Source organism: Micropterus salmoides, unplaced genomic scaffold (assembly GCF_014851395.1).
Source record: "Micropterus salmoides isolate LMB-PRFRI ecotype aquatic unplaced genomic scaffold, ASM1485139v1 Ms_hic_scaffold_11, whole genome shotgun sequence".
NCBI lineage: Eukaryota > Metazoa > Chordata > Actinopteri > Centrarchiformes > Centrarchidae > Micropterus > Micropterus salmoides.
Window position 1 is genome coordinate 14,543,425 of NW_024040152.1, and position 23,431 is coordinate 14,566,855.

At 38.8% G+C, this 23,431-nt stretch overlaps 3 protein-coding genes across 3 annotated transcripts; 1 reads left to right on the forward strand and 2 right to left on the reverse strand.

The window, feature by feature from the left end:
- The first annotated feature begins 1,818 nt into the window (after positions 1–1,818).
- Positions 1,819–9,425, forward strand: tapbpl (TAP binding protein like). Its single transcript, XM_038711133.1, has 8 exons — positions 1,819–2,178; positions 2,938–3,150; positions 3,237–3,506; positions 3,635–3,835; positions 4,299–4,466; positions 4,547–4,650; positions 6,325–6,550; positions 7,987–9,425. The coding sequence occupies exons 1-8, from the start codon at positions 2,127–2,129 to the stop codon at positions 8,052–8,054; spliced, it is 1,302 nt and encodes a 433-aa protein (XP_038567061.1). The 5' UTR covers positions 1,819–2,126; the 3' UTR covers positions 8,055–9,425.
- Positions 9,426–9,550: 125 nt separating this feature from the next.
- Positions 9,551–15,029, reverse strand: zgc:92912 (uncharacterized protein LOC436805 homolog). The gene is made up of 5 exons (XM_038711135.1): positions 14,293–15,029; positions 13,126–13,261; positions 12,579–12,737; positions 12,046–12,097; positions 9,551–11,487 (listed from the first exon to the last, which is right to left on the reverse strand). Coding segments are annotated over exons 1-5 (366 nt in total). The 5' UTR covers positions 14,295–15,029; the 3' UTR covers positions 9,551–11,470.
- A 1,359-nt stretch (positions 15,030–16,388) lies between these two features.
- Positions 16,389–22,617, reverse strand: mrpl51 (mitochondrial ribosomal protein L51). Its single transcript, XM_038711134.1, has 4 exons — positions 22,442–22,617; positions 22,150–22,252; positions 17,451–17,558; positions 16,389–16,834 (listed from the first exon to the last, which is right to left on the reverse strand). Exons 2-4 carry the CDS (start codon positions 22,238–22,240, stop codon positions 16,638–16,640), a joined length of 396 nt encoding a protein of 131 aa, XP_038567062.1. The 5' UTR covers positions 22,241–22,252; positions 22,442–22,617; the 3' UTR covers positions 16,389–16,637.
- Between the last annotated feature and the right edge of the window lie 814 nt (positions 22,618–23,431).

The window sequence follows — 23,431 nt, forward strand, 5'->3', positions numbered from 1 at the left end:
GCAATTGTAAGTTGTTTTGGATAAAAGCATCAGCTAAAGGAATAAATGTAAGTCACTCACTTGCCCATGGGACCTTATTATATAAAAAATATGTACCACAGTCAATGGCGAGAGACAACTTATTTTTTGATCTTGTTTGAATTGTGCCCTGAATTAAACATATTTTTGTCAATATAAAAAAAAAGTGTCCATCAAGAAAGTTGCAGTTTGTCAGAAAACACTAAAGTTACATGTCATTTTGTGTGAAACTGTTCAATCAACACTTCTTGTCTTGCACAATATACAGTATCTCACAAAAGTGAGTAGACCCCTCACATTTTTGTAAATATTTGATTATATCTTTTTATGTAACACTGAAGAAATGATACTTTGCTACAATGTAATGTAGTGAGTGCACAGCTTTTATAACAGTGTAAATTTGCCATTAATGTTTAAACCACTGGCAACAAAAGTGAGCATACCCCTGAGTGAAAATGTCCAAATCGGGCTCAAATTTTATGTGGACCATTATTGGTCCATAAAGAGTGGACAGTAAAGCGTACAGGTGTCATGCCTAAAAGTGATCGGTGGGAGCACGCGCAGCATGTTAAAGCTGTATCGCCCAGTATCTTCACGTCTGCAGCTGCTTTTATCTGGATCAAACAGACATAACATGTAAATAAACATCACTTTATGTCCGTGGTAATAGCGAAGATATGTCTTTGTGATAGGCCTACTTTTGATGTTTCTTTTAACAGAATAATCACAATTGTGGCCAAATAAGTGTTTGCAGTTTATCGTAACCAAGCATGACATTTACGTGATTATAGGCAATAATTGAAGCCTGTTTTTGCCGATAGATTATGTGTTTGGCAGGCCTATGTCTAATATCCTTGTTCATATTTGGAAAACGAATGTAGCTTATAATTAACATGACTTACTGCTGAGCTATATATAAAATAAATACAAGATCTCTTTTGCAATTATCCTTATGTCTCTACATTATTTAACTTGCTGTGTACCAACCATTCCAATCCTTTTTACCTGTTGAAATACCTTTAAATGGCCAAACACACACATAACATTCATTATTCTACTTGCCAGAAAGTAATTGCAGCCTCTACTTATTGACTGAAAGGTAGTTTCTGCTTCAAAATGACTTGATTTCATTCAGAAGAGTTATATTTGACAGATTTTAAAACCGAAATCGTCCCCCTTTTTTATTTCATAATAACATAATAATTTTTTAATGACATACTGACCTACCGAGCTTTATAGGTTTTATCCTTAATATTGTTTTCCTCATTCTCAGTTGTCAGGTAATGTGGTACACTTTAAACCTGTGATCAGTAGGCTTTAGGTTCTATCTTTATGTTTTCATGTCAGTTTGACAGCCTGAATATAACCTTCAAATGTATAATGCAAACCCTTCTGCTTCTTTCTAAAAAAAAAATAAAATAAAATCCTTTTTCCAAAAATTACACAATATTCCTCCAGGGAGAGCAGTTATAGACAGTGGCAGCCGGGGCCATGCTAACAAGCTAAGTATTCAAACCAAGAGCAACCAAGGGGGGCGTGACTTCGCAAAGGGTCAATTTTATCTACATTACATTTATTCATTTAGTCTTATCCACCCCGTAGCCTAAATACCAATTTAGATTAATATCTCTCAATAGTTATAGTTATATAGCACAATAAATACAAATCAGTTCCCCTGTAATTATATTACATAAAAAATAAAAAAGGATCCGGGTGATTTCAGCCAAAGATTGTTGCTAGTTCCCATGGTGACACATGACCCGCTCCTTGCTGTTCTGTCATTGGACGATCCTGTCTGCTCACTTTTACTTTCACTGCTGCACTGCTGCGTATGCTCTCGACAGCGAGACAGGTTACAGGTCCTGTACTTCGTCATGAGTTTATTAGATTATATGTATTGATGTACAGCTATTGCACATTATAGATGCGATGTAGGAAAGGCTGTAAAATTACTCAGACTGTAGCGATGTAACAAGCCGTTGTTAGTAATTGAAATCGAAAGTGAAAGTGCTTTCTCAGCAGTTGTTTTTATTTAACTTGTACCAACGTTAAAATTTGCCTACAACCAGCAAAAAGTCTTACTTACTAAAACACGGAAACAAGACTCCATGATGATGATTGAATTGATTTTTTTGGGATACTTTCTGACGTGCGTTTGTGGTAAGAACACTAACTTAATGAAGGTATACTAATTCAGAATTGAATGGTGGGCTTGCATTGGTTGTCAAGCTCAGTAGGCACATACAGTCTATGAGGAGGCATCATACATCTTTTAGACAAGTAGGCTATTCATTTTACATAGTCTGATAGAGCTTCTTTATGGCTCAGTGAATTCCTAGAGAGTAAACTGGAAAGAACCATGTAACTGTCACTAAGTATACACTGTGTTTTGTACACTTCTGAGTCAATTAAGTGTTAACCTACGTGTAATCTAGAATATACCATAGTCAGTGCATAGCAGGTCATCTGCAAAAATGTGAAATGTGTCTAAAGGCAAGTAAGCAGTTCAACATGTATGTAGAAATTACATTTTCAATAATAAATGCATGTTGAGTGAATATATACTTGAGTTTAAAAGGAGGTTTGTCAAAGTAAAATCTTCTGGAAATCAGCAATTGCTTTTAAATTTAACTCAACTAAACAAACAAAAAATAAGTCTCAGAACTCTATATTTATTTGCCTTTATATTGTACCTAATTACATGGTTAAACCTTCAACATTTCGTTTAATAGTAGTCTTCAAGTATTTGTGTAGCTGATAAGGTTAAAAATGTTAACTGTTCAGTAAGTAAAAGGTGGTTAACCTCCATTATTTTACTATGTATAGTCAAAACTTCATTCAGATGTCATTCATTCCAGATGATACATCAATATTTTTAAGAATTTTTTATATTTTTGAAATCTGCCTCTTGTTTCTCAGCCAATGGGGTTGCAGACGTTGTACTTTCCTGCTCCCTGGTGGAGGAGGGAGCTGGACTGGGTGGAATGGGAGGTGGCGCTCTTTTCACACGAACTCCAGCCACTCTTGTATTAAGAGACGTTGCAGTGGCTCCTGACCAATCACTCGAAACACTCACAGCATTTGTCCCGCCTTCAATCCCTGATCCAGATGCCATCCTGTTAGAAGCCACAGGTTTTCCCTACTTTCTCTTTATATAAAGTTTGGTATCATATAAACACAGCCTGTGTTTAATTCCTCCTCTCATCCTTCTCTGGCAGTGTCATCGCCTGAGATCCCGAACTCAGATGTGTTGCTCCATGCAGACTGCAATGACCAGGAGGTGATGTGCGAAATAAGCAGTTACACTCCTCGTGGATCTCAGGAAAGTTCAGATCCAGCTTATTTCATGGTTTCCCTTAATGTGGAGGGAGTTGACTTCAGCACTGCGTTGATTCTGCAGACTTTGACGGTGAAGAAGGACCAGTCGACCCTCATACAAAACAAACTGCGTCTGCCTCTTAGCCAGTCGGGAACTATTCTGACTGAGGGTGAATTCCTTTCAAAATCACATTTCACCCTTTCATTGAATTGTTTCTTTTCTTTTTTTTGTTAGACAGGCAATAACAAAAATCTCTCCATTTTTCTCTGCTGTTGTCTTTGCTTTCTGTTCCCTCAGTGATATTCCTGGTGTTTACCCACATCAAGTCTGTATCTGCACCTCTGAGAGGTGACGTTCTCCTCAACTGTGGCTTCAAGCAGCAGGAGATACCCTTAGCGCAGGAGGTGGGCATTGAATGGCGACAGCAGCACAGGGGGAAAGGGAGAAAAGTGCTTGAAATGAAGACAGGGCTGGATGATGCTGAAGGGAGCACAGTGGGTAAGTGCTGTGTGAACATGTGTGCATCACCTCTTCTGGTTTATCCAGGAGGATTTAAACACTGAGGAAGGCTTCTTGTGGCTCTGAGAGTGTTGATGATGGTACATTAGTGCAAGATGGCTTCAGTGGCTTGGAAGTTCATGAATAAATAAATGCAAATTGACTGTAAATGCATTTTTAGTGATGTTTTGAGGACAGTGTTGACACATTTCAAACTCACAAAAGAAGTCTTGCCAAGTAGCCATTTTGACATTAAACACTAAGTTAATGCATTAGATTAAACAAAAACATTGCATTGTTTCTAATATTTCCATAAATAAGCCTTGAAATTAGCTGTCAAACCACAAGACCACCTACATGGATGAGGTAAATTGTGATTTTATAATGATCCTAATAGTAATTTCTAGTCTGGACCTTGAGTTGAGATTGTTTTTTCAACACCTGTTTCATTTTATGTCCTCAGTGCATGCAGAAAGGATGGGCTCCAGCATGGATGCTGCCCAGCTTGTTCGTGAGGGTAACGCCTCTGTGACTCTGACCAAGCTGAAAGTTTTGGATGAGGGGGCCTACATCTGTACTGTCAGTATAGGAATTTTCCATGCCCAGCAGGTCATTCAACTCCACATTATTCGTAAGTTTCACCATAATCTCTCAATTCAGAAAAATCCACTGAATGTATCTCAATTGCTCCTCTGCTTCTCTTTGTGTCAGAACCACCCAGTGTTTCACTCTCAGAGGAGAAGTTGGTGTTGAAGACAAAGTCACCCCAGACACTGAGCTGCCACTGCACTAAATACTATCCACTGGATGCTCAGGTCTGTAACTAGACTCTTAGATGTAGCTGTTAACACCTGTTCTTATACCTTTCCTGCTATTCAACAACTTACATAAACTTACATAATACACAACATAAAATCTCAGGAAAGTCTCAGTTATTAATTTATTAATAACATTGAAATCCAAAGACTACTGATGACCATAGAGATGAAATGTAGACAGGTATTGTCCAAATAAAGTCTTTGCATTTTCTTAATGTTTATTTATCCACTGCAAGCAAGCAAACAAGAACAAAGAAATCATGCTGCCTATCTTGCTCTGGTATTCACTAACAAGGTCCACGCCAATATGAGATATAAAAGTAGTTTATTTGGATGATGGAGAGTATTTATGATGGAGGGATCGAGGGGAGAGGGATGAAGGGGTTTGTTTCAGTGGACGGCGTGGCTAGGAACCCGGGGTCCCCTTTGTGGGTTATGGTAGAAAGAGAGACAGTTACTTAGTAAAAGTGTTTACTGTAGCATGTATGTCTTTGATGGTGGGAAGAAACCAGAGCGCCCGGGGGAAATCCACGCAAGCACAGGGAGAACATGCAAACTCCACACAGAAAGGCCTGGGATGACCGAAGTTCAGACCTGAGACCTTCTTGTTGTGAGGCCCCAGTGTTGTCCACTGGGCCACCGTGCTGCCCATTAGGAGAGGGGGAGAAAAAAGTGGGGGGGTGAGAACTGAGACAAACGAGAACGACGTGGGTTAGACATGCTTATGTACACGTGTGTGCAGTTGATTGGGTTAGGAAGGCACAGGTGGCTGAATTAGTGCGAGAGAGAGGTGTGGTCCTGTTCCTGAACTTTAGTTATAAAACTCCATAAAAAATAGACCCTTCCAGGTGCATGCTGGTCCTATACCTGCCTACCCATACAAAACTTGATATGCCCATAGTGCTGTCCAGTTCTTACAAAACCAACCTAAACATAAACAAAATAAACAACTAGCAAAACTAAGTAATCTAAAAAAATAACTATTAAAAGAAAATACTAAATAAATCTTATCTAAATGATGCAAATATCCAAGCACTCAAAAGAAGTAACTTACTAACCAGTCCTCACAGTGCTCGCTTGTCAGTTTTTGCACTGTTAAAGCACTTCATGGGCCTACTTGTCTTACATGCCTGCTATGTATGAGACAGGGTGGTCCCTCAGGTCCTTTGAGTCTTTAAGTTGTTCCAAAGAGATGAACAAAAACCTCAAAAAGAGGCAGATTGTAGTTTTTATGCTTCGAGCCCATAGTTCGAGCCGTTGGAACAGTAAAAAACAGCTCAATGTGTTGATATCTTAAAACTTAAAAACCTCTTCAGTTGTCTTTTGTGTTACAGAAATTATTTAATATATTCAATCCTTTATTTCATTTTATTCATGTTTTAAAATGTTTTACTCTCTCTTATCAATTAGATTTTTCATAGGCTTTAATCTATCTTACTGTTTTTAAAATGATCTATCTCTTTTATTGGTTTTATTATTATATTTTCATAATTTTATTTCTTGTGAACATTAGTCTTAAATTCTTTAACTGTTTACACTTGTCTTAATATCAGCTTGTCAGTCAACTCTCAAACACTTTCAATGAACGTACCTGTATGGAAGATGCTATACCAATAAAGTTTGATTGATTGATTCACTGGTCATGATTCTCTGTTTTCTTCTGCCTTTCAGATGGAGTGGTCATACCTCTCTCCTACAGACACAGAGCCTACAGTGTTTCCAGACCAGGGCTCTCTGTCTAGCCATCGACAGCACAGTGATGGGACATATTCCCAGTCATCTCATCTCACTGTGCCGTCCAGTGTCTCTCCTGGGACTAAAATAACCTGCAGGGTGTCCCACCTGGCCCTGGGCGAGCCTCTCTCTGTTAGTGTGATGGTAGAAGCTCCAGAAGCAGGTATTAATGTGTTGCTGTTGTTTGTTGCTTAACCCTGTATTTTTAAAGGAATAGTTTGACATTTTGGGAAACATGCCTTTTTGCTTTCTTGCCGAGAGTTAGCTCAGAAGATCACTGCCGCTCCTATGTCTGGTAATGTATGGTAAATATGAAGCTCCAGCCAGGTGGCTTAGCTTAGCATAAAGACTGGAAACAGGGGAAAACTGCTTGCCTGGTTCTGTCTAATAATAGTAATAATAATAATAATAATAATAATAATAATAATACATTTTATTTCTATAGCGCTTTTCAGGACAATCAAAGACACTTTGTAGTAAAACCAGAAGTTATGTACATTTAAAAAAAGATAAAAAACATAAATAGCAAAATATATGTACATTAGGTAAAAACATGTGGTGCAGAAATACATAAGAGCGAAGGGGCGACCATATAAATTACAATTAACAAACAGCAGCAGGTGCAATATAACATTATTTGATCATATAAATAACAAACAGCAGCAGGTGCAATATAACATTATTTGAGGTTAAAAGCTAGTCTAAAAAGGTGAGTGATGGGCGGAGACGGGCAATGTTTTTGAGGTGAAAGAAGGCAGTCCTGGTGACATGGTTTTTAAATGTAACAAAATCTGCCTACCAGCACATCTAAAGCTCACTAATACATGGTGGAACTTTTTGTTTAATTTGTACCAAACCCAAAGTGTAATCATTGCGGTTTTACAGAGGGTTATGTCTATCACTTAAATCCTTCCATTGTTGTTGTCATCAACGTTTGGATCACCAAAGTTATTAGGAGTAATCCTCTGGGGACCATGAATGGCTGTACAGTGTCAGTCCATTCTATAGTTAGAGAAATGCCACTATGGACCCAAGTGTTGCATCAACAGATTGAGCAACAGACTAAATTACATTGCCATCTCTGGCAAAAAAATAGCAGATCAAAATGTTGTTACCATGGAACTCCAGCTGATTTAGATGACCTTGACTAGTGTAAAGTCTTGTAAGATGGGCTGCAGGCTTCAGAGAAGGGAGCTCACTAACTAACATGTTATAAGTCGTGTTTAATTGGTACAAAAACAATATCTTGTGGTTTTATGGGGGTTATTTTTCTGTTTCCTATGTGAAGTATAATACATAAATGGTTTAAACTATGGTTTAGGTCATATCACAGCCTCTTTTGATTATGTCACAGTTAACTGGGGCATTGAAATGAAAAATATTTCAGCTCTGGAAAATGCAAAAATGCAACTTGTAACTCAACCACAAAATTGTTGAAAACAAAGCAAAAAAAATCCTTTTTATTTTGCACATTAAACATTCCAGCAACAAACATTATTTATTAGCATTACACTGTGACTGTATTGTGTATCTTGTACTCAGTGTCAACCCAGTATAAAAACAAAACCTTAACTGGTCTCTGTGTCTTTCACTCTACAGATTCTTATTGGTGGATTCTGGGGTTCCTGGTCGTCACTGTGATTTTCTTCTACCAGGTCATGAGATAAAGTAGTAGGAGAAATTTTACCAGATACTCCTGACTTGAAACTGAGCCCAGAAGGACTTTCTTTGTGCCATGTGTCATTTGTGAGTCTTTAAGTTATTACTGATTTCATTAGCCATCACTGGTTCTCTTCTGGCTCTCTCTACTGAACTGTGAAATACAAATTTTGGGGGAAAATACTGTATTTAGCTGTACCATTTATTTGCTTTCTAAATGTGTTGTTGAGTATCGTTGGTAGGAGTTTACTTATGTTAAGGTGTGTGGCATGTGTGGAGTTTGCATTTCAGTAACCTGCAACATATTAAATTCTAAGCATTTGGCATAAAACCCACAATTTAAATTCCAAACTAAACTTTCCATCAAAAGTACTTTTGTCACACACAAATTATCCACCGCAGTTTCATTATGTGTAACACTGACTGACACGGACTTGAATTGCGTTTTGATTGTCTTGCGCTGTAGGAAACTTGCTTTCTTACTCAGAACCAAATAGTGTTTTAAGTTGCTCTCAACGTACTAACACAGTTCCAAGAACAAATTACAGCAAGACATGCTGCTTAAAACAAGGACAACAATGCTGAATGAAAACTAAAAATATACATAGAACTAGCATACAAGTAGTTGAAAAAATAAGTGTGTATATGAATTTGAAAGCAAATATCAAATCAGTGGCACTATTAATATGATAATCTGAGACATGTAATGTATGTGCAGTCAAATATATAATTTATTTTGTTAAATTTTTTGTCAGTTTATAAAAACGTGCTGCTCCAATGTTTAGTTATACATGCTTTTCTATGCTGTTGCCCATCATAGAAGTTTACAAAGTTGCATAAATCCTCCACAAGAAGGGACTACAGCTGAAGCAAGCAGTTATACAGTGGACATTAACAAAACATGCAATGAGATACAGGACTATTGGTCTGGTTCAAGCTGGTTGAAGTTATCTAGGCCTTGGATTATTTGTGTGGCTTCTTTGTTCCACTGGCCAGAATAACCATGGATTTTTTTATATCCATTTTTACATGTTTCTGCTGAGAACTTGTAACTACAGATTCACTGTAAATGGGTGTCTTCATTTAAAGCCTCTTAAAGGTTTTCTTTTTGAAAGGCTTTTTTGTTTTACTGTTTTCATACTATTTTAAATGTAGCTAAGATGCTATAATATTTTGTTTCTCACTTGTTTTTGTGTGTTGGATACCCGTTTTGTTGTTTACTTTTCACAATGATGGATTTCAAGACTCAGCAATATTGTTTAAGATATTTTACATTATTTATAATAGAACACTTGTTCTATTATGTCTGGAAACTAAATTGAACTTGTGTTGTAAACAAATCAAAGGGTTTCACTTTCATTAAATGATTACAGCCAAAATCAGGATCTGTATATTATAATAACAAAGCAGGCATCACTTGAAGTAGAGTAGATTGAGGGGAAAAAAATTCTAACAGGGTATTGGCTCAATATGTCAACAAAATATAACAAAGGTCATCACTCAGTTCTGTTGATGATTTCTTTATTGGCATCAGCAAAAGTGGTAAGCATGCATTTGTTTTCCAGTTGCATCTCTCACTGCATTTTCAGGTTGTAAATCACAAAACATGTCCTCAAATCTCATGTGGTAATTACCTAATAAAAATAGTTGCACAATATCAGATAATTATGGCTAACTGCTGCAATTTTGTGCATAAGGTTGTTCATATTTTCTTAATTTTTTGAACTCTCAAAGTCTGAGGAGAGAGAGAAAATTTACTTTTCTTTTATATCAGACAACCCTCCCCAAAAAACCTGAAAGAATTTATAAACATGTTTTCAGAAGTATAATCTGACAGATGTGTACTATTGTTCTACCCATACAATACTACATGTTTAACAGTTCACTGTAATTGGAGTTGTTTGCAGTCTCTGAATATTGTTTTTTCTTTCAAAAGCAAGTGAAATTAACAAGATTTGGCAAACTCTTGAGCATCATCGCATTGCATAAGCATTAGTTATCAGATCAGAAAGACATTATACACAGGTCATTTAAACCACTGACAAAAGAAAATGTACAATCGGCAGTTAGATTCAGAAATGGCAGATACACAGGTCACACAAATAGGCAAAACTATTGACACCGTTTGCCATGCAAGTTAGAAACAAAGTCCTCATTTTGACCCTTTACCATACCGCAGGTGACAGGTAAGTCTGTTTTTATGTGATAGAAGGGGGAGCGGGAGGGCCAGGGGACTCTAGATTTCTAAATCATGTCCTTTCCCCCATTTTCCTACTTTTTTGAAACTAAAGTCAACTTAAACAACAATCAAAGAATCGCTTTGTTTGAACAACCTTTAAAACAAGTTGGCATCTGTCTATGGCTGTGACCCTGTCCAAGTCAGAGTTAAGACACCTTCCTCTGGGTCGGAGCAGTCAGCTCATGTACACAGTAGATTGTCTGTTAGTGGCTGCCTGTCTGTTTGTCTTGCTGTGCATATTACTATGCCACTACCTGTGGTTTCAAAAACCAAGGTGAAATGAAGCATAGTTATACAACTACTTTATCAATAATTGCTTATCAGGCCAGAATTTAGTTTGCTTTATTTAAATAGGGAGAAATGCTGCAATACTCTTACTACCTTCCCCTGAATCACTTATTTTTGCCCTTTTACTCTCACAGAGTCTCTTTCTAATTGTTATTACTGAGCTTTGCAAGAGGTAAGAGAAAGTTAGGCCGGAAAGAAAACAAAGAGTTTACTAATAAAAGCCTATCAGCTAAACTTGGGAAAAGCTATTAGCTACAATGCTTTGGATCACAAATAAGCACACGCACATACAACAAAAATGTTCATAATCTTAATCTAACATGAACTTGTGTTAGTAGGTAGCAATGACGGTAGCGGTTGTGACAGAAAGAGTGTGTTAGTTAGGCATGTCAGTACCAATTTACAAATGTAGGACTCTCAAAAAAGGTAATTTGAACACGTATCTGGGGTAGAAAGGACTGCATACTCTTGTTCAATCTCCCTGCACACATTCAACATCTGTACATTGTACATTTCCCCTCCCAGTAGCTCCGTTCAGAGGGCTTAGCCCCTGTGTGTTCCCGTGTCCCAAGAATTTTCTCACTCCCTCCCTCCTTCCCTTTCTTTCTTCCTCTTTCACTCTGCCTGCTGTGTCCTTCAATAATACATGAGGTGCAGAGACAGGAGAGAGTGAATGAGACTTCATGGTAAAACAGGGGAAGAAGGAACAAGGAGAGGGGACAAAGAGAGCGGGGACACTATGAACACTACTGTCAAGTATAAGTGCAAGATGGTTTGATGGAAGACTGTGAAGAGAGGAAGGAGAGGGCGGATAAAAGGGGGCGCTTGGGTTTCTTTTTTTCTCTTCCCTCTCATATCATTCTCAAGTCCATATCCATCTGTACTGATGGGCAGAGCTCAGTAGAAGAAGTACACTGAATGAAAGAGAGAGCGAGAGAAAGTAATTAGTCTAATGGATCTGACAATGCATCACTTAAAACACAACAAGTAGAGAGCAGCCAGCTGAGCTCTGCTTCTTACATAGTGGCTATGGATTCTGTTTTTAGTAAAACTGGTATTATATAAATAATTTACTGTAATAAAAAGTCATGAATTATTGACAATCAGAACAGAGGTGCAGGCCAGATATGGGCTTGTTAGGGCAGAAACATATAATATGCTTATACCTGCACTCCTTTTATAAAGTCAGAAGGACTATCTCTATATTTAAATTTCCTGTGAAATTAATAGACTAATCATCAGTACTAATATATACTGACACCATATGAATAATTGCCCTTTACTGAGGATTCTTCTCTTCATATACATGTTCCTCTGCTGCCGAAATAAAAAACATAGCAAACACTTAATGATCATCTGCTTTGTTAGTAATCATATCTGTATGTATATATATTAACCTCTGTAAGTCAATCAATAGACTGATCAATCACTGATCAAGTATTAGTATCAAGATGAAACCATCTTCTACTTACAGAATATTATTCCAACCACAATGACCCCAATGATACCCATCATGATCATCATCTGAAAGGAGAAAACAATAACATTTACAAAAATGGGACATACTTTTATAAAGGTTAAGAGACACTGTGACTACTGTTTGGAGTTAGAAAAAAAAGACGTCTGAAAAATAAAACCTTTAAGACACTTGGGATTCTTTGCATTTAGTTATGCAATCTCCTGAGTATTTCAGGGTCTGTAATGAAATCTCTACAATAACAGACCAAAGCATCTGTTCAGTCTTTCACGACAGCTCATTAACAGATTCGTGAAGAGCAGGATGACGGCATTTCCAGAACAGACACTGTGTGTTTGCCTCAGCGCACCTCAGCATGAACAGTTGTTCGATACTTTAAAATAAAAGATATAATCTCTACTGGTTCCATTTACACACTATATCTTTATGTACCACATACAAGTATATTGTTAATTTAGACTTGGATCTTATTGTGAGTTTCTTTTTGTAACAACAATCTGTTTTATGGACCCACACTAATGTGCCCACCTTGCAATTCTTCCACCAGTATTTGTTCTTTAGCTTGGCTGCGCAGCTTTCAAACTGGGAGGCTCCGGCTTGAAGAGCATCTGCTCTGTCATCCAGCTCTGAAAGCTTCTGGTCCCTTTCCAAAACCTTGTCCACATTCACCCGCATGATATCCACCACCTAGATCACGGCAGTGAGGATGAGAAAGCATTTGGCAGTGGTGGGGAGGAGAGACAAAGAGGATGACAAGCATGGTTAAAGGAAAGCATCACAGGGGACAAAGGGTTTTCTGAACCTATATGAGAGTAAATAAGTTGCATCAATCCTTTTACAAATTGCAGCAGAGCCCATTATATATTAAGAAGACGGGGCCTTTTCTCAGAACATGAGAGCTACAAAGCATTTTCACATGCTTATTTGTCTTTGGCCTAATATAAGCACTGTGCATATACAGTACGCCCAGGTATTTTTAATGATTAAGCCATTGATTAGGTTCCCCAGCTGCTTTAATATAGACAAATTGCATGTAACTGCACCAAATTCAGAAGTCTGGCCCGGTCCAGCTCACCTCCTCAACTTGGGCCTGTGTCTGCTGTAGCCTGCGGTTGCTGGAGGTATTAGGTGGGCCGGCAGGTGGGCCGGCTGGGGCTCCATCTGCACCAGGGGCTCCTGGAGCTCCGGGGGCGGCAGCATCTGGGGCAGACCTGAGAAGAAGCAGGAAGTGAGATCGGAGTTAAGGAGACCATTTGATATTCTGATAAGTGATGCATGTTTAAGGCATGTGGAGAGCACATAACTTTAATCTAATTCATCTGCCAGTTATAGAGGAGGGATCAAGCCACTACATAGCAAAAGGAGAAACTGGAGCGGAGATAATAGGATGTAATGGGGAAAGAAATGGGGAGAGAATGAGCAGGTGATAGTTAAGAAGAAAGTAGGATGAGAAAGAAGAAAAAATAGGCCACAGATGGGAAGCAACAAACAGAAATCCCTGTACATGAAGACACTGGCTGAATAATGGGAGAGGAGATTTGGGTGAGAAAAAAAGAGAGGGGAGAAGTTCTCTTGCCATGGATTACAGTGAGTTGGGTGGGACTGAGAATAAAAGGTATAAGGCCTGAAAGTGAAGGGAAGAGGAAAGGGTTAATCCAGCAGAGGGAAGAGGAATGGGTACAGGAGGTTTAAAACTGAGTAAACAAGCTCCCCAGGGGAGCAGCCACTGACTCAGCCAGATGGAAGGTCCAAATACATCCTGGTCACTGCAGGAGGACAAAAGTTTAATGCCTTGAGGTACTCATGAACCATCAATCCCTTGACATTCATTTTCCTCAACATTAAGCAGGTGATGATGGTGACCTCAAACCCACTGATATAATAATATACATAATATATACATAATATACATAATATGTTGTGTAATAATATATTTATATACAGTATCTTTGGTGTAAAATGAAATAAAAAAGCTCCATTTATCTCTGCCTAAAGCTTTTTTTCATGGCAGCAGTCAGCCTTGAAATACATAAGCTAATTTAGTGACGCTGTGATTGGAAATTTTACTTGCGTCAGCAAAATCCATAAAGCTGAAAGAAATCAGTTGTTTGTCACCCTCATTTAAAAAAACATACAAGGCAAAAAAATTGGTTTGGATATATGTTTTTCGAGAGCAGCTTAAGAGAAATTTTAATTGTTTTTTGTGAAAAGAGCGCAGCAGAAAAGCCGCATTAATACTCACATCTTCTATGCAGCTGTTTGAACTGACTCTGGCAGCAGAGGAAGGGTGACGGGCAGTGAGGCAGGAGAGGGAGGGTCTGAAGTACAATACGAGAAGAAGAAGAAAAACAGCAAGATCAAAGAAAAAAAAGAGAATCTCTAGGCACTAATCCAAGCAAACGTCCCAAATTTCAATTAGCGAAGTGATTAAAGTGCCGCGCTGACAGTAAAAGGAGGCGGGGGGGCTTCTTGGCGCAGTGGAGCCGATATTCTAGCGATGCATTTATACTGCAAGTCGTCAGCAAAGTACCGCAATACCGAGACACGTAAACGGGCCGGATGATAATTCACTGTATGAGTGGGCTGCACAAGCAGGAAAAGTACTTCTAAATTATAATCCACTCCAGAGAAATCCACGGAGGCTTGCTTTCCTGAAGGGCTGCATGCAGCTCCTCCAAGTGGTGCTAAGTCCTTATAGAGCTGCTCTTGGATGCGGAGACGCAGCACTGATCGGGGTGGTTGTTGAGTTTCCTCCTTCCTGAAAGCTACCGGCAAATGCGTGCAATTTCAAAAAAGAGGGCAAAAAAGTCCAGTCATGTGAAATCAGTTGTCTCCCTTGGATTTCTGTCTCCCCTCCCTCTCTCTCTCTCTGCGCGGACTGATGTGCGGTACTTTCGCCAGCGTAAAGTGCTGTGGCACTGTAGGCTACTGCAATAATGCGTCTCTCCTCCTGCCTTCTCCACTTGGACTCGTAACGGTAGTGCGGACCCCCCCCCCCCCCGTCTCTCTCTCCCTCTCCCTCTCCCTTCACACTTTGCAGTACTGCAGCTCTGAGTAGGGTAGGGAGGCAGGACGACACTGCGGTACAGTGGATGCCTACAGAGTGTTGACTCGACGGTTTCCTCTCTGGCATGGGATTCTCCCATTTCCTTCCTCCTCCTGCTCCAGTGTAACATTTGCCTTTGCAACTGCTCGTTTAATTCATAGCAGTGTTATATTTGAACCTACATCCTCTATTCGTTTTTTCCATTTTGATTATCAACTCTGTGGACATTAGAATTGAAGAAATTAAAAAATTGGAAACGTCTCAGGACAAACGGGGCCATTTCGGAAATTAAAACGTGAAACAACATAACACAATTTGATCTTCCTCACTGAAAGAAAAACAGCACAGATATACTATTTGGACAAAAGTCTATGGACATGCCAATGGCAGTTTATACCAGTGCTTCCAGACCCTTTTTTTGTTTCTTAAAAGAAAATAAATAAATATTCTCACAATCCTTTGTCACAGGTTATGTCTGAGTTGTGACTAATTGTGACTTTTACAGACCTAAAGAGCTTCAGTATAATTATCCAGTCTTTCACAATAAAAAGCTACGGTTAGATGTCATAATTAAGCACAGTAGCAGATCCATAAAGTATTTCTTTCTCTAGGCCTTTTAAAAAATCATCTCATGACCACTCCGATGCATCTTTTTAACAAGATCATTAGGTCCCCAGGTTTGGATGAACTGTTTTAAGCTTCTAATTGTGTGGCTACAAATTGGCGATGAGCCTTCAACATGACAATGCCTCTGTGCACAAAGCAAGGTCCCAGAAACAGTGGCTTTCCCAGTTTTGTATTGAAGAACTTGATTGGGCTGTACAGACCTCAACCCCCTCTGGATGAACTGCAAACGGCAACTGGGAGCCAGGACTTATCATCCAACATCAGAGCCTGACTTCACTGATGCTCATGTCACTGAACGGGAGAAAATCCCTGCAGCCAGGTTCTAAAATACTGATAAAGGTCTTCCTGGAAGAGTGGAGACTGTTACAGCAGCATATTCACCCCCATGTTTTAGAAAGAAATGTTCTGATTTACATAGTATATGTCCATAAAGACGTCACTGCATTCTTTCAAAATAGTCTCACTGACTTTAGAGCAATCTCGTCCATTTTTATTATTTTAATGCTTCTTCTCATCCTGAGCTCCATTGCTGACCTTTAAACTCTCTGCTGGTTGGAGCCTATTCTCTATATTGAGATACTTAGGCAAGACTATCATAGCAAATGTGACCAGCATGCCGCTGTCTGGGAGCTAAGGGCGTTTGTATTAGAATGAATAAACACAGCTTCTTTTCAGTCCAGTTTTATAATGTATTTTCAGGCATCATGTACTTTGTGTTTGCAGTCATTAATAGGAACAAAACAATGGATTTAAAAGGAAGTATGGTACTCTGAAACACACATCTTCTCTTTATATGAATATAACTTAGAAAAAGTGGCAATATACAGCTCATTGACAGCATGAAATCACACTGCTTGACTCCAACAGTCCTTATTGGCTGATCAGATGGATTTGCCAGTATGGTTTGTTCAATGTTAGCGGTGTTTGCCAGTACGGTTGAAGCGTCTGTAGAGGAAGCGGAGCCTCTTCTCCAGGTTGTGTCTGTCCAGAGTCATCATCCTGTCTCCCACCATCTTCTTCTTTCTAATTAGACGCTGCAGTTCATTGCCTTTGAACGCCTTCAGCCAGCAGGGAGCTACAATGAGGTCTTTGGGATGAGCTTTAAAGTCCCCTGCAGACACAAAGCGAGGAGATCAATGCACAGTGTATGTGCAAGAAAGAGAGAAAGCAAGCAAAAGTGTAGGAAAAGCACAGTTTGTGAAGAGTTGGGAACTGGGATAAAGATCAACACTAGGGTGTTAAATTGGTCTTGCATGTATTCGCACATATTAATGTATCTTAAGTTCTGAAGAAGTCTCTTGGATGAGGAACAAAACGTCTTCTAGTATCTTCAACCAAGTCCAGTTGCCCTTGACTTTAACCTTCTTTGGATAACTAAGACCTGGATGACTGAGAACCTTCACAGACATTAATGTACACACAATTTATCTTCTAAAATGATCCAGTAAGGACTTGTTGAGAACACACTGATTCTCAATTTAGCCTTTTTCTGGAACAATTAAAAAGTCTATTAACTCAAACCACGACCTAACAAAAGGTTATTTGGTTCTCCTACACTAACAAGCAAACTTAATCAGTGAACTAATCACATTTGATTCAATAGTGGCATTGCTCATCCTAATGGCTTTATTACATGCTTTGCTCTATAAAACCAACATAAAAAATACAGGGGGGGGGGGGGGGATTCCACAGTCTAAAATAGGCTTTAACTGGTTTATGACACTTACCTAAGATGCCTATGTTATCATAAACTCCAAACATGCTCCTCTTCTCAGTCCACCTGTCTACCTTCTTCAGCTGAGGGATGGCATGCATCCTGATGTGGCAGCATGTACCTGAAGAAAGCACATGATAGTATTGAGTATCTTCTCCACATATACTACATTTAGTGCTGCTACAATTGATCAACATAAAATTAATCAGACAAAAACAAACAAAAAAAAAGGATAAATACATTGTTTATCGAGCAAAAATGCAGCTTCTCAAATATATTTGCTGCTTTTTTCTGTATTGTCTCACTGTAAACTAGGGCTGGGCAATAAAACTATAATGCTTATCGCGATATGATTTTCCTCAATAACAATATCACAAATGTTCAATAAGTGTTTTAGCACAAATTAGCACTTATTTTTTCTATTGAGATATTTATTTAGTTGAGGTAAAGAGACTGAAAAAAGACTATTTAATATTACTCATGCATATTTGTTGAAAAAAAGATTTCATGCTAATTGTTTTTGATGTTCGACCTCAGATTTGTGGAGTGTTCCACTGTTTGACATCAAGTGTTGTCATTTTCGGACCATAAAAAATAGCTTAAACAGGTGATATTATGCTTTTTGGTTTTCTCCCTCTCCTTTATTGAGTTATATACCTTTTTTGTGCATGTAATAGGTTTGCAAAGTGAAAAAGCCCAAAGTCCAGCCCAAAGGGAGTTTCCATCTCCCACAGAAAACACTGCTCTGAACTGCTTGAAAACAGCTCGTTTGTAGTCCAGCCGTTTCTCTGTGACGTCACAGGGATAAAAGCTAAATGCGCGTCATACAGGTGCTGGTCATATAATTAGAATATCATCAAAAAGTGATTTTTTTTATTTATTTCAGTAATTCCATTCAAACAGTGAAACTTGTATAATTTATACATTCATTCCACACAGACTGATATATTTCAAGTGTTCATTACTTTTAATTTTGATGATTATAACTGACAACTAATGAAAACCCCAAAATCAGTATCTCAGAAAATTAGAATATTGTGAAAAGGTTTAATATTGAAGACACCTGGTGTCACACTCTAATCAGCTAATTAACTCAAAACACCTGCAAAGGCCTTTAAATGGTCTCTCAGTCTAGTTCTGTAGGCTACACAATCATGGGGAAGACTGCTGACTTGACAGCTGTCCAAAAGACGACCATTGACACCTTGCACAAGGAGGGCAAGACACAAAAGGTCATTGCTAAAGAGGCTGGCTGTTCACAGAGCTCTGTGTCCAAGCACATTAATTGAGAGGCGAAGGGAAGGAAAAGATGTGGTAGAAAAAAGTGTACAAGCAATAGGGATAACGGGCACCCTGGAGGGGATTGTGAAACAAAACCCATTCAAAAATGTGGGGGAGATTCACCAAGAATGGACTGCAGCTGGAGTCAGTGCTTCAAGAACCACCACGTACAGACGTATGCAAGACATGGGTTTCAGCTGTCGCATTCCTTGTGTCAAGCCGCTCTTGAACAAGACACAGCATCAGAAGCGCCTCGCCTGGGCTAAAGACAAAAAGGACAGGACTGCTTATGAGTGGTCCAAAGTTATGTTCTCTGATGAAAGTAAATTTTGCATTTCCTTTGGAAATCAAGGTCCCAGAGTCTGGAGGAAGAGAGGAGAGGCACAGAATCCACGTTGCTTGATGTCCAGTGTAAAGTTTCCAGTCAGTGATGGTTTGGGGTGCCATGTCATCTGCTGGTGTTGGTCCACTGTGTTTTCTGAGGTCCAAGGTCAACGCAGCCGTCTACCAGGAAGTTTTAGAGCACTTCATGCTTCCTGCTGCTGACCAACTTTATGGAGATGCAGATTTAATTTTACAACAGTACATGGCACCTGCGCACAGTGCCAAAGCTACCAGTAACTGGTTTAAGGACCATGGTATCCCTGTTCTTAATTGGCCAGCAAACTCGCCTGACCAACAATGCAGAAGAGCTGAAGGCCACTATCAGAGCAACCTGGGCTCTCATAACACCTGAGCAGCCGCATTGCTGCAGTAATTCAGGCAAAAGGAGCCCCAACTAAGTATTGAGTGCTGTACATGCTCATACTTTTGATGTTCATACTTGGCCAACATTTCTAAAAATCCTTTTTTGTATTGCTCTTAAGTAATATTCTAATTTTTCGGAGATACTGAATTTTGGACTTTCATTAGTTGTCAGTTTTAATCATCACAATTAAAGGAAATATGAAATATATCAGTCTGTGTGTAATGAATATAATATCCAAGTTTCACTTTTTGAATGGAATTACTGAAATGAATCAACTCTTTGATGATATTCTAATTATATGACCAGCACCTGTATATCGCTCGCCAAGCGGCTAGTCTGACACGCCCTCAAAAACACCAGTGGAAAAACACTGAGCTGCAGCACACACCTCTCCTCTCCCTTCCAAACACTAGCTACCGTCCAGGCCGTCAGTGGACATAAAGTTGTTACTGTGATGTAGGGACTAGGGCTGTAACGTCCCAGTTGATTAGTCGATTAATTGGTCTGTACGTTCTGGTTCGACCAAAATTCTGATTGGTCGATTTTTTGCCGCATTCATTTCATCAGTTTTCATTTCATCAGTTTTGCTGCGCTTCATCAGGTGGAAACCACTAATTGCTAATGGGGGTGTTTTCAGAGCACCCCTGTTTCACAGGTAATAGTCTGTCTTAAGAACACCCCCCTTGTTTTTACTTTTTTGGATTAGCCCAACCCACCGGAGGAGAAGAGAGACAGATAAGTAGGCTATAGAAGGTTTGATGCTAAATAGGCCTATTATTTATCTATAATTAACTGTGAGAGTGTTTAATAGTCCGTCTTCTAACATGTCAACAACAAAGAAATCGACAGTGTGGAAGCACTTTGTTAAAATTGACAACGGGAAAAAGGTTCAATGCAAAATTTGCAACCAACAGTTTGCCTTCCACAGCTCGACGACAAACATGACGTACCATCTAAAAGCGGTAAGCTAACTTGTCTGCGTTAGGTTGCCCTGTCTGTATTTTGAGTAGGCTATATGAACATATCAAAATTCGAATTATTTCAATGTTTTAGTGTAATAATCATTTTATAAATGCAGGCACATCCATCCATAATGACGGCATCCCCCAGACACACCCAGAGCACGCTGGATTTTAAGCCTCCTTTATCATCCAAACGGAAAAATAATATAACGGAAGGAATTGTTAACTTTATTGTTCAGGATATGAGGCCCATTGCTGTTGTGGAGGGCCAAGGTTTTAAGAACTTGTTAAAAGTTTTGGAACCTGGATATACTGTGTCAGCACGCCACACAATCAAGCATGCACTAACCGCAAAATATGAGGGACTCAAAGAGAAAGTATCAGAGTTAATACAACACAGCGAGGGACTGAGCTTGACCACAGATATGTGGACATCTTTTAGAATGGAGTCCTATATGACAGTGACTGCCCATTTCATTGATGGAGACTGGAAAGCACAGAGTCTAAACATTGCTGCGCGACTATCTGAAGTTGCTGATACCTTTGGAATTCAAGAAGCAAAGAGAGTTTCTGTTGTATGTGACAACGCGGCTAATATGGCACTATGTGTGGAAACACTAAAGGAATCACATAATTAAACATTAAAGTGGATGTGCCTTTTGTGTTTATTAAGAGCAAAAAAATTTTATCTATTCGTGTCTGCCGCCGCTCAGCTGAGCGCTCAGCTGCGCTCTGCTGAAATGATCATAGTGTCTAATAAACTTATTATTATAACATATGACAAAAATAATTGTCTAAATGATGTTGCATATTCCTCAACAATTCTTGTGATGATATCACTAGTTGACAAGCAACATCGTAAATCGTAGGCTATGATATTGCGCAGGTGCACGTGACGCATTGCTGTCAGAGCCGACAGACTATTTAGTGCAAAATAATTAGATAAAAAACAATTTAATAAACTGCAAATAGCCTACTATTTTTGTAACGTTTATTTACAATTAATTTAGGCAGACAACAAGGCTACCAAGTACTGCGCACAGTGCACAGCTGACTAATTAAAAAAAAATAATAATTAAGTCATTTTTAGTCGATTTTTAGTCGAAGATTTCAGGACTTTAGTCGACCAAGATTTTCTTTGGTTGATTACAGCCCTAGTAGAGACAGAGCTCAGTTAAAATTTTATGGATGAAAAAAGATCATTTAGAGACATGATGCATTGCTCCATAGCTAAAACGAAGCCTTCAACACAGGATGAAAAGAGGAGCTGCAGCAATGTGCAGTATGAAAGAAAATATGGTGGGGTTTTTTTATCAAACCATGTAAAATCAGCCTTTAAACTTGAAAGAAATAATGACTTGACATTTATCTTGATTATTATTGATAAACTAGCCTATCTACCTGCAGACCTAACCAATGAATGAAATTTAAGTTAATGTATAAAGCTTTATAATTTGTATTTTATGTACATTTTGCCTTGTATATTCTCCTCTACTAGTTTGTACCTGGTTTCTAAATTTGATTTATGGTGTAGTTGTAACTTACGTACTAGTTTTGAATCCTTTTGTAATATCCTTTGTGGTCAGTTTCGTGTGCTGTTGTGAGACCTAACCTAAAGTACAGACTGTAGACGCAAAACGTTATACTGTTGGTACGGTACAGCCACAACTAATAAACTGGCCTGTTCTAGTCATTGAAATCAGTAACAGTAAGTTACTCACCAGTAGAAATGTTCCTGGCTGTGTGCAGCAGAGTCCCAGCAGACTGACAGAAGGACGCTCCAGCTTTCAGTAACCCCCCGATTACAGACATGTCTGAAGTTTTCTACAGAGACACAACAACTATCAACTTCACATGAAATTTATTCAGTTTACTCAGGTAAAATCGTGTTGGCCAGTCGGGTATTGTTTTTATCAAACAAACTCAGCTTTCAAATATCTTTTCATTGACCCTTAGCTTTAGCTTTAGCTTTAGCTAACACGTCATTAGCTATTACATCACATGCCACATTACCAGTTTCCACGTCCAGCAGAGACCTTGTGCCAATTTAATCTTTCGTTATTATTACAACGAATCATAAATTATAGCCTTGTGCGGAAATTTAACATTTAAAAATATATGTTATTGAGGCTTCAACATGCTCCCGGTGGCCGCGTCCATCTTACTCTGTGTCCCACAATGCATAGCGCTGGTACCGTACTATCGGTAGAGCAGCGCAAAAAACAAAAATCGTTAGACTGTCTTTGCACCACCTGTTCGCTACACCTTTCACCCAGGGGAGGGAGGTAGCAGTACCGGAGGACCAATTCAAACAAAAGAGAGGAATGTAAATGAAAAGCGCGGTTATTTAAAAAATAGCCAAAAACATTAATTCAGAAAATGAAGTGATTTAATCTGACATATTTTGGGACACTGATACATGCTCTTTAGCCTATATTTAGCCAATGTTCTGCTACAGGAATGCAAGTTTAATATTGGTGAACCACAAGCTAGCAGCAGTGGTGGAAAAAGCATTCAGATCCTTTACTTTACTAAGTAGGCCTACTTACTAATAATAATGTAAAAGTTCTGCATTCAAAATCTTCAAGCAAAAGTATTAAAAGTATTAGCAATTATACTGAAAGTATCAAATGTAAAAGTTCAAGTTTGTTCATTATCATTAATCCAGGTATACAAATGAACAAAATGCTGTTTCTCACCGTCCACACTAGACTAGATCACAATGATCAACTTACAAGACAAGACACCATCCACCCACAACACAGTAACTGACATTTGACAAGACAAATAGACCAGATCTATTACTGTAAGGTGGAGTGACATGGTGTGGCTGAAGCATTATAAAGTGCATAGTGCAACCTGTATCTAAATCTATACTTAATAATTACAGCATCAGAAGTAAAGTAATTGCGGGTAGGAAAAGCAAAAGAACTCGGTATGCAGAAAAATGGTCCCTGTCAGTGTTTTACTATAGGAGAGACAGGGACTCGTTTCAACAAAGGG